Source organism: Thamnophis sirtalis, unplaced genomic scaffold (assembly GCF_051295495.1).
Source record: "Thamnophis sirtalis isolate CommonGarterSnake01/CBP01778 unplaced genomic scaffold, rThaSir2_p1.2 scaffold_11, whole genome shotgun sequence".
Taxonomy (NCBI): Eukaryota; Metazoa; Chordata; class Lepidosauria; order Squamata; family Natricidae; genus Thamnophis; species Thamnophis sirtalis.
Window position 1 is genome coordinate 30,969,534 of NW_028261391.1, and position 10,598 is coordinate 30,980,131.

Genomic DNA, 10,598 nt, shown 5'->3' on the forward strand with positions numbered 1-10,598 from the left:
CTTCACAACTAACTGGCCACACTCTTTACTTATTTTGCAGTCATCTGCTATGAGCATACCTAAGTCCTATTCTTCTGTTGCTCTTCTTCAGTCTTTCAAAAATAAAATTCTTTCTATTTGAATATTTAAGTCTCTTTAATTTCCAACTTTTTGCAAGTCTAGAAAGTATAAATTTCCAATGTTTCTATCTAAATGTAGTTCCAGAAATACAGCCACCAAAATGAAATATTAAATCTGCTCCAAAAATTAAGTCTCTCCATAACTGCAAAGGTGTCCATAAATTCAGCTTCACTGCAGTGTGAACTTGATGGAGATTTTACCTCCTATTACTCAACTCATGTCAATCAAAGAAACCTATTTTCACAATTTACTCTCAAGGAGTCACAATCCAGAAGACAAATGGGCCAACTTCTGGTTTCCTCCTTCAATCTGGAAGAAAAAAGAAGGCCTCCTGCTGTGCAGTGACCAAAGCCATCTATGTATGACCTTGTCTCCAAGAGTGTTGGAAACAATAAATTGTCATTTTTCCACTAGAAGTCTCTCCATTTTGTTTCTTATATAAAGCACCCTGGCTTAGATCATGAACAGATACAAACTGTCTCAGAGGTAGTCTTAGTTTAAATTTAATTTATTATACCTAGTGATGGGTACAAGCTAAAATATAATCATGCAAAGTGAATCTATCAGATATTGTTTAGAAAGATTAGTAATATAATACCTCCAAACTGAGCAGGAACACCGGATGATGTAGACTGCGTCTGTGTATTAGCACCAACTGGAACTGTTCCAAAAGCATTACTAAAAATAATTCATATTCATCAGTTGTACAACATTTGTACATTTACAGCTAATCACTCAACATGGAAACATAAAATCCATTTTAAGTTAATTTAAGAGACAATCTGGTTTGATTTGCAATCATTTTCAAAATGATGTTAAATACAATTGAAAACTGTGATCCCCAGGTAACTAATAACATGCATAGAAAATAAAGAAACTGGTAAGAAATTAAATTCAGAACAAAAGTTACATTTTATGACAAGAATTTCACTAAAGATGGCATGGATTTTCCTAAGATTAAAGATTAAAAGAGGATTATAAATATTAGCATTCATAAAAATGTAATTAAGATATTAGAAATGTTAATGATTAATCTTGAAAGTATAGTTTCTAAGTTTGTTCCAAGAAAGTAACTTGACAGTATTTTTGACAGTATTTTTTGGTAAGCTTTCGAGCTACTACAGGTAGTCCTCGACTTAAGGCTGTTTGATCAGCAACCATTTGAAATTGCAATGGCATTCAAAATAAAGGGACTTTTGACCTTTATCTAAAGTTATGGCTTCTGCAGTACCCTGTGAAAACGTGAACAAAATTAGGGTGCTTGGCAATCTGCCTACCCTTATAAACAACTGCAGACACAACATCGGGCCCACCCACCTATCTTCCTCCCTATCCCACCAGGCATCCCATCCCTTGGCACTCTTTCCCAGCCAGTTGTGTCCCAATACACCTTTGGGCCTCCTCTTCTTACTTGCTGTCACGTGTCTTACCTTTTGTGAAGATCACATTTGAGAAGAACAGGCCAATCCGCCACGCCCTTCCTACAGTATTCAGAGGCATCTGATGCCATACCAGAAGTAGGCCCAATCTGAGAGCAGCTACAATTCTTAGATCATATGAGAGAAATCTAAGCACAAGTGCCTCAGGAGGACCTGGAAGGTCCAGGGGGGGTGAGGAGGTGCTACAATGGTGTCTCCCAAGGCCTCACCCAACCCATGCTGAACTTAATGACCGCAATGGGGGGGGCGGGGGCAGGCATGGATTTGATTGGTAACAAAAGTGATTGTATGGGTACCTTGCTTAATGATCACTATGATTTACAACCATAATTCTAGGCTCAATTTTGCATGTAAGTTGAGAACTACCTGTATTTTTGCAGGCAACAGTATATTTCTCATTTCAGGGTAAGATATGAGGGTGATATAATTCTTGAGATGAAGATGAGCTATGGTTCTCTTCTAATAATGGTTTGTTCTTGTTGGGTCATGGATGATCAGAATTCAAAAATATCTTGCTTTCAAGTAACAGTATTTCAAAAACCCTTGCACATTAAAATGATGCCATTTTATGTTTGCTTTGTTTAAACACGAAAAATTTACATGAAACTTTTATCAAGAAACAGTACCTGCTAACATTACTAGTGGAAGTATATGCATTACTAGTGGTTGCTGTGGAGCTGAACACACTGTCCAATTCTGCTAGGGCTGCATACTTGTCTGAAGATGTACTTCTTTGACTTGGAGCCGAGACAGCAGGTACTGTACTGGCAGCAAAGCCATTTCCTTGCTCATTACCACCTGAAGATAAAAGCACAATATTAAACATTCACACACTATTTTTCAATGCAAGTTAGCCAATTCTGTAGAAGTATTAGAAAACAAGCATTTAAAAAAACACACAGAAAGTCATATTTCCAATTAAAAATGTTTTGGGAAGGAAAGAGATTTATTTTTCAACTATTTTATATACTCAGCCTCTTATTCATCTTTTTTGAGAAGGAAAAAAAAACCTTGTACAAGAGTTCCCACTCAGGAAAATACTAAATTAATGCCACACAACTACACACCGCATATACTTATGATTAAATACACAAGAGACAATCCTGCAGGCTCTGCACACATTTTATGGCTTTCACATAGTTAACTAGCTTTAATTTTCACATGCAGTTAAACTGAATGTATAATACATAGCTATAATTTCCATAATCCAGGAAGAGAGAAAAAATCCAAGTAACTGTGTGAAGAAATGGCCTGAGCAAACAAATAGCTGCTACGGGTGAAGAGTTTGTCACAAGGCGAAAACCATGTGCTGATTTTTTCTTGATGGTACAAAAAAATAAAAAGAATATCACTGCACATTGGAAATAGGAAACTTCAAACAAAAATATTTCATTCCCACTGGTATGATTCTAGAAGAAATAAATTTGTTTTCTTTTAATGCATGTTTCAGCAACCTATTTAAGGTTATTACATTAAATATATTTTATAGATTAGATATATGTTCTCTATGAAACCATGATTATAATTATGTTAGTAACATACTATCAACAAAATTACATTTCAGAAAAGGTAGTAGGTACACACTATAAAACACTTAACTGTGTAGTGCATTAAAGCTGCAAATTTTTTACTAGTAAACTTTATTATCCTATAAATTATGACTGGTGGGTGCTTTATAATTATATGCTTTAAGATTCTTTAGGTCCCTAAAAAGAATTTTATGTGCCATATATTTATAGCGTTTTCTTCCAGCAATTACAAAACTAAGCAAGTTTTGATGGTTTTTCTTGATTATCTACAATACTTTAGAAATACTTGATTTGACAAATACACTTGCTTGAATTACATTAAGATTAAATTCCAGAGGAAGGAACTACTATACGTTTCAGATAAGGACTATTTAGTTATAAGTAGGTAAGCTTGCCAGGACAACTTAGCAAAGCTAATTAAACATTCAATCTTTCAACACTGCAGTTGGAGATTGCAAATAAGAGGAGCTGTGAGCTGCTCCGAGAAACATATTGTATCGATCTATCTATCTATATACACTTATACACTCACCTCCATATACAGGTAGTCCTTGATGTACGACCACAATAGAGCCCAACATTTCCATTGTTAAGCAAAACAGTTGTTAAGTGACTCATGCCCCATTTTACGATCTTTTGGTCATGGTTGTTAAGTGACTCACTGAAAGTGAATCATGCGGTCTTTAAGCAAATCTGGCTTCTCCCCTTGACTTTGCTTGTCAGAAGCTTCCTAAGAAGGTTGCAAAAGAAATCTGAAGACCGAAGGACACTGCAACCATTGTAAATATATGCTGGTCACCAAACACTTAATTTGACCACATGACTGTGGGGATGCTGCAATGGTCATAAGTGGGAAAACTGATCATAACTCACTTTTTATCTTTCACAATTTCACTGCTGGTTTGTCCATTGTCTGTCTGGTCAAATGTTGGCTGAGAATTATTTACATGTGAAATCATGCAACCACAGGATGCTGTAATGGTCATAAATGCCCTCTGGTTGTGAAGTGCTTAAATCTCAAACTCATGACTGCGGGGGCACTGCAACAAGTTACTTTTTCAGCACCACTATAAAGTTGGTCACTAAACATGGTAATGTGGACTACTTGTATAACAGGGTAGATGGGTTTTTTTGTTTTGTTTTAGCAATTTCATCATGAATAAATGTTAAAATAATTTATAAACAAACAGAATAAAGATGTGTGTGAATTCAGGCACAAAATCCTATCCTATCCTAACTACAATTACTATGTGCTGAGATTCTTCATAGCAACTATATTTTAAAAGACCCAGTGCTTCAGATGCATAATTTGTTCAATAACTGGTAGAACATAGTTTCTGATGCATTATATCAAAGAAAAAAATACTACATATCCATATTTTTCATTGTATTATCCTTGTTTTCACCAGAATAACTATGTTTGCATAAATTCCAGTGCCTTAAACTTGCAAGTAACATCATGCAAGTTTTATAGTAACACGGTATTGATTGTTTGTAATAGGAATTACTAAAAATCTCATGGATTTTAATAGTACATCACAGAACAAACTATACCCATGATAAATAGTGTAAGAGAACAGGTCAAAGAATAAGAATTAGTACCTTGCCCTGTGCTGAAGATATTATCTAAATTAGCAAGAGCTGCGTATTTATCTGCTGACTGGAGACATGTTTTATTCACTACAGCTTTACTGGCTGCAGTTGTGTTGCTCTGAGAACCACCGAAGGCTCCAAAATCAGCACTGGAGGATTTGGGGAAGTTATCAAAGTGTGCAAAGTTAGCATTCACTGATCGAGCGCTCCCACCTGCAACAAAATAAGTTAAAAAGTTTTCAAGCTCATTGAAAGTCTCTTCAAATGTATCTGGTGACCATGTGTGCTAATGAACTTATCGGTTAGTTATACCTTTAATAAAGTTTCTCTATTCCAAAATCCTGATTGGTTAAAAACAGGTATTTTAAATTCCAAATGTGGACGCCCTAGCTGTATCAATCTCAGAGCTGAGTGAAGGAAATACATGTTGCAGAAAAACTAGTCTCAATGATTTACACAAACATGGTTTTGTTTTAGCTCGTCTCTTTCTGCAACTTAATTAGATTTAAATGTTTTTAATGAAACAATATTTGATAAGTTCCTACAAACAGCACAATGTCTTTAATTTTTTTTTAAAAAACTATCAAATTAAGAGGTATATCACTTCATATCAATTTAGCATGGTCTAATTTTTTTGTAATTTTTAAATTCTGTATTACTATGAAGAATTAAAAACAGAAGAGAACAAAATCCTCATTACCACTTCTGATAATTAAATATTTAATGTTTTAAACTTCAAACTGCAAACGTGAATGCTAGTGGTTGGTACTTGATTACACTGCTCTCTTTCCCTTTGAAGAAATTAGTATTTGCAGTCTTCTTCCACAAAAATAAGACGTGAAAAACTGTGATATTCAGATGCTACTAAACTATAATGCCTAGCATCTTCATTATTAATCTCAATGGTTTGAGCCACTGGAAATTGTAATTTAATGATTTTCTGGCTATAAGGAAATTATAAAAATATTTGAAAGCCAGACTAGGTTCTACTTCAAAACAAATAATTTGTATTAATATGATAGAATAAACAGCAACAATTACATCATCCAAACCAATTCACTGCTGGATGGAGGTCTTTTCATTAACCATCAGGGTCAAATTCTATTACTCTGGTCCAGTGCAGGTTGCTAGATATATGTTTTCATTTACCCAGTAAAAGGCTGAGAGAGAGAATAACTGGCCCCAAAGGCTACCAGCTTATTTCTATGTTTAAGAAAGGACTAGAACCTGGTGTTTCCACCCTGTTCAGCACCTTAACACTATATCACATTGGCTCTCTAACCCCAGAATATCATTATTTATTTATTTAGTTAGTTAGTTAGTTAGTCACCTAATTAGGAAATTGTTATTTTGAGTGACTAACCTGCGACTGAAATAGAACAGAAGGTAAACAATAAAAATAACAATGGCAAAACCCAGCATAAAATAGCACTTACAGAGGTAAAAACATTTCAACATCCAAAAACATTTACTAGATCAGGGGTGTCAAATTTGATCTCATAGAGGGCCGCATCAGGGTTGTGTTTGACCTCGGGGGATGGGTGGGGGCATGGCCAGCTCAACGTCACTTATATCGGGGGCGCCTGTGGTGACCTGCACACTCTGTCAGCGAAAATGGGCTCCCGAGCTCAATTTTAGGATGCAACAGCCTCCTGCAACTCTCTGCCAGCGAAAATGGGGCTCAGGAAGGCCCTGTGCAGCCATCCCAAGCTCTGTTTTGCTGGCAGAGGCATCGTGGGCAAGTCCTTCAGTGTTTCCTTGGTGACGCCATGATCTAAGCACCTTCCATGGTGACGCCATGATCTAAGCACCACCTGGGCCGGATCCAACCCTGGGCCGGATCCAGTTTCACACCCCTGTACTAGACTGTTTCATCCAACAGCCTAGCCTAATGCCTGGAGATTTTAAAACTTTATAGAACACTAACAAGAATCGGGCTCTTCTGAAACTCAAGGGTCATACTGTTCCAAAGGGTAGGTGCTGGGACACAGAAGCGCCACATTAGCTGACGTAGTTCACAAAGGAAACCTAAAGTATGTGTATTCTCTTGGATCTTATAGGATTGGTAGTCCCAGACAGAAATATGCAATCCCAACTTGGACCTCTGCTATGAAGAGCTTCATAAGCAATAATAAGTATCACAAATTACATCCCAAAGCCAGTACGGTTCATGAGTAGCGGTATTACATGTACAATGGTGCACTCATGACCACATATGCTGCTGTATTTTGAACAAACTGTAGTGAATAGAATGGAGTTGTGCAAATATCCCTTTGGCCATAGTAGTCACCTGTTCTTCAAACAAGAACTATAAATACAAGATGACCTTCAAAATACATAGTTCTATGTGGGAAAGTGCAACTCCATTCAGAACTACAAACAGCTTCCAGCTTCAGGGATCCTAAAAACCACAGCTAATTAGTCTTACTGCAGCTGACCTGAAGTACATGTATCCCTCTTAGCCTCCAAACACTGGGGAAAACTGATAGCACTACTTGTCCAGTCCTGGTTAGAGATGGAAGATTGTGTATCATCATCTAATTCAGTGTTTTTCAACCTTTTTTGTGCAAAGGCACACTTTTTTCATGAAAAAAATTACGAGGCACACCACCATTAGAAAATGTTAAAAAAATTTAACTCTGTGCCTATATTGACTATATATAAAGTGTTTTTCCCACGGCACACCTTACACTATGTCACGGCAGACTAGTGTGCCGCGGCACAGTGGTTGAAAAACACTGATCTAATTGATACTTACCCTGTGCCTATGGAGGACCCAACCAAGCAGCTTCAGATAAATAGGAGGTGAGATTGTAAAGCCCCGAAGATACTGCAAAACAGGGCAGTAGGGCTGGATCTCTTTCTCCACTAGCATCAACTTGAACTGGTCCTAGAGAAAGGACAACTAACTTCCTCCTAACCTTAACTTTCTGAATTCAATCCAGAAGGACATTATGTACAATGGTATTGAAAACCACTGAAAGATCAAGGAAGGCCAGCATGGATGCGCTGCCTCCTTATTGATCCCATCAAAAGTCATATACATCAATGTTTTCAGCACTATATCCTAACCTGAAACACAGCTATCTTCCCAGGAACCTTCCAGTGAAAATCATCTTCTCCCTAAAGGATACATTCACTACTTTGTGTATATAACCACACATCATCCCCTAGGAACTCTTGACCAACCATGAGGGTCATAGTGTCAACCCTAATAGTCAAATCTAATATTCAGGTGGCTCCACTTCCCACCCCAAGGCCCCTGTTCATTTTATCAGCAACATCACAAAAACATGCCAAATTATGTCACACACAATCCCAAAGCTGATCCAATTCAGAATGGATACAAGAGGCTTTATGCAAAACATGTACCAAATAGACTTCACAGATCCCTAGCAATGTTCCTCAGATCTACATATCTGTGCCCAGGAGGGACCAGATCACCTTGAACTGGGCTACCAGCCCTGTTTGTAGACATGATAAAGAGCAGAAAAATAATTATGCTTTGCCACTCTTATCACCATGAGGTAATCCTTAATAAATGCTTTGTTTATCCCCAGATTTCTCTTTTTCCATTTGAACTGCCAGTTACTCTGAAAACTAGCAACTTTTCAAAATCCAAGTGGAGTCTCAAAGGCACATACGTATGTACAAGGCTGTTGCCACCACCTTGTTCCAAACAATGAAGAAAGCCTCAGTTAAGCTGTGCAGAGCTTCAGAGAAGACTCTAAATTCCTCTGAAACCCAAAGGGATCCATCAAGTACCTGGGACAGATCAATCAAATGGATTCTTCTATTCTGTGGTACAGAGCAGCTACAGATAACTCCAAGGCTACCTGGGAGTTATCTGACCACAAGAACGGACAGTAACATCCCTCAACTGCATGTGTCTGAGACAAAAAATAGTTCTACAAAACCATGACTGCTGCCATGAATCAAACTTTTAGTAATCTGGGGGAAATGCACAGTGATTATGGACTTCCAACTTGGCCATAGCATAAAACAGCTCATAGCAGGGATTATGGACAGTAGAAGAAGTCCAATTTGACCTCTAGAGTCAACTATCATTATCAACAGGTTTTATACCCTGTTATCTGCAGAGTAGTGCTGCTAAAAGCCACCAAGTTTCTTGGTTAATTAAGATAACTCCATTACTCTTGCCCTGAGTCATGCCTTGTGGGAACATTTCTAGGCGGGAAACACCTTCCTCAGTGCACAGAAACGTTTTGGTGATACACTCCAGGTTGATCCTCTCATTCATTACCAGATTGGGGAGGAAGTGGAATTGGCATTATTAAAGACTGATCTAGCATTTGGCAGCAGCTGCTAAAAGCCTGAGCCACTACAGGTCCAAAGACAGGCACAGGAACCAGCAGGAGGCTGGAATGTGGAATCAATGTTGCATAAAAAATTGAACTACATTATACAGTAATTTGAAATGTTTGAGATTTTCATGAATACTAAAAATTGTATTATATTTTCCACTTATTTGCATAAAGAAAACCATTGTAACTATGATTTTTACTCTATATTTGGTAGGATAATTCTCAAGTGCAAGTAAGCCAATATACCAGTAGCAAGCATGTACTATTAGGTAGCACCTTTTGAAGAAGAACAAATAAGACAACTTGACCATGACAAAGTGGAAATGAGGAAAAATGGTACTATAAATTAAATGAGCTGAGTTTCCCACCTTGGTGGAACTTACTGCGCATAGCCTGGCCAGGGAAAGCAGAAGTAGTAAAGTCACCAAAACTGCAGCTAGATGAAAGCGTTCTGAACGCTGGACAGCCAGAAATTGTGTGAGGGGTTAAAATTAACAGAAAGGAAAAACAAAAAAAATTTAAAAGAAATCTTAAGCATTTTTAAACAAGGAAAACGAAACAGAAAAGTGGTCAACCACAAATCAAGACATACCAATTAACATTCCAGGAAAAATCATTACAGCATAAAACAAATAAAAAAGAAGAAAGCAACAGTCCTTACACATGAGGCAGTTTTAGCCAAACTAATGTATCTTGCATGAGAAAAAGATAGAATCTTTATCTTAAGATATGATCCAATATTTTCCAATAAATAGTATTTACATCATGTGTAGGAATAATTCAGGAGCTATAATATAAAAACTTCATGCATGAACAGAACCCACACCAAGTATAGCAAAAGAAAAGGAACATTCATTTTTCAGGTTTCCCCAGAGCTTCAGATTATGTGTGTTAAGACAAGGAGATACAAGGAGATCTAAGAAATATTCCAACTATAGTGTCCAGATTAGTTTATATTAAAGGAATTAACAACATTAGAGCATTTCTACCTGTATTTTGGTGCTGAAAAGCAGACTGACTTGCTGTGGGGAAACCACCAAAATTACTCGAAGCATTAGATTGTCCAAATGCATCAAAGTTTGCAAAACCTGCGTTTGCAGAGTTCTGCGCTGTAAAGTGCAAATGAACAAAAATATGTTAATGATATGAAAACAAAGATAAACTGAACAGAACAGGATAACTATACTTTAGGATAACTATACTACTTGAAAGTACAATGTACAGGACATTTTCTTTTGCAAACCTATCCTACATGGAAATGGCTCTTCTTTTAATTCTATCTATATATAAAATATTTTAGATGTAATATCTGTCAACAGAAATGAAAATACCATTTTGTGATCCCATTATTATACTATACTCTGGTTATTACTAATTTTCTTTCTGAAAGCCCACAAACTAATTTTAAGAAAAACAAATTATAGATGTTGCTAAGCCATAATAGTGTTGTTTTTTAGCTTACCAAAATGGATCTAGGTGTGCTTTGCAAACCATAAATCTATTATGTAAGATGAATTCACATATTATTCTAATTCAAAACAAAAAAACATTTATTATAGATCAAGATTAAAGGTAGAGTTGGGGCAACTCTA

General features: G+C 36.8%; 1 protein-coding gene across 12 annotated transcripts in view; it reads right to left on the minus strand.

The window, feature by feature from the left end:
• Positions 1-10,598, minus strand: part of AGFG1 (ArfGAP with FG repeats 1) — a 33,305-nt gene that overhangs the window by 10,236 nt on the left and 12,471 nt on the right. For 5 of the 12 annotated variants that reach the window (XM_087725454.1, XM_014057169.2, XM_087725456.1 and 2 more), the window contains exons 6-10: positions 9,996-10,115; positions 9,375-9,464; positions 4,691-4,894; positions 2,186-2,357; positions 719-798 (exon numbers count right to left, since the gene is read on the minus strand). In XM_087725454.1, coding sequence (XP_087581580.1) covers positions 719-798; positions 2,186-2,357; positions 4,691-4,894; positions 9,375-9,464; positions 9,996-10,115 — 666 coding nt within the window. The remainder of the gene's footprint in view (positions 1-718; positions 799-2,185; positions 2,358-4,690; positions 4,895-9,374; positions 9,465-9,995; positions 10,116-10,598) is intronic. The other 7 variants (XM_087725458.1, XM_087725459.1, XM_014057241.2 and 4 more) reach the window with 4 other exon arrangements.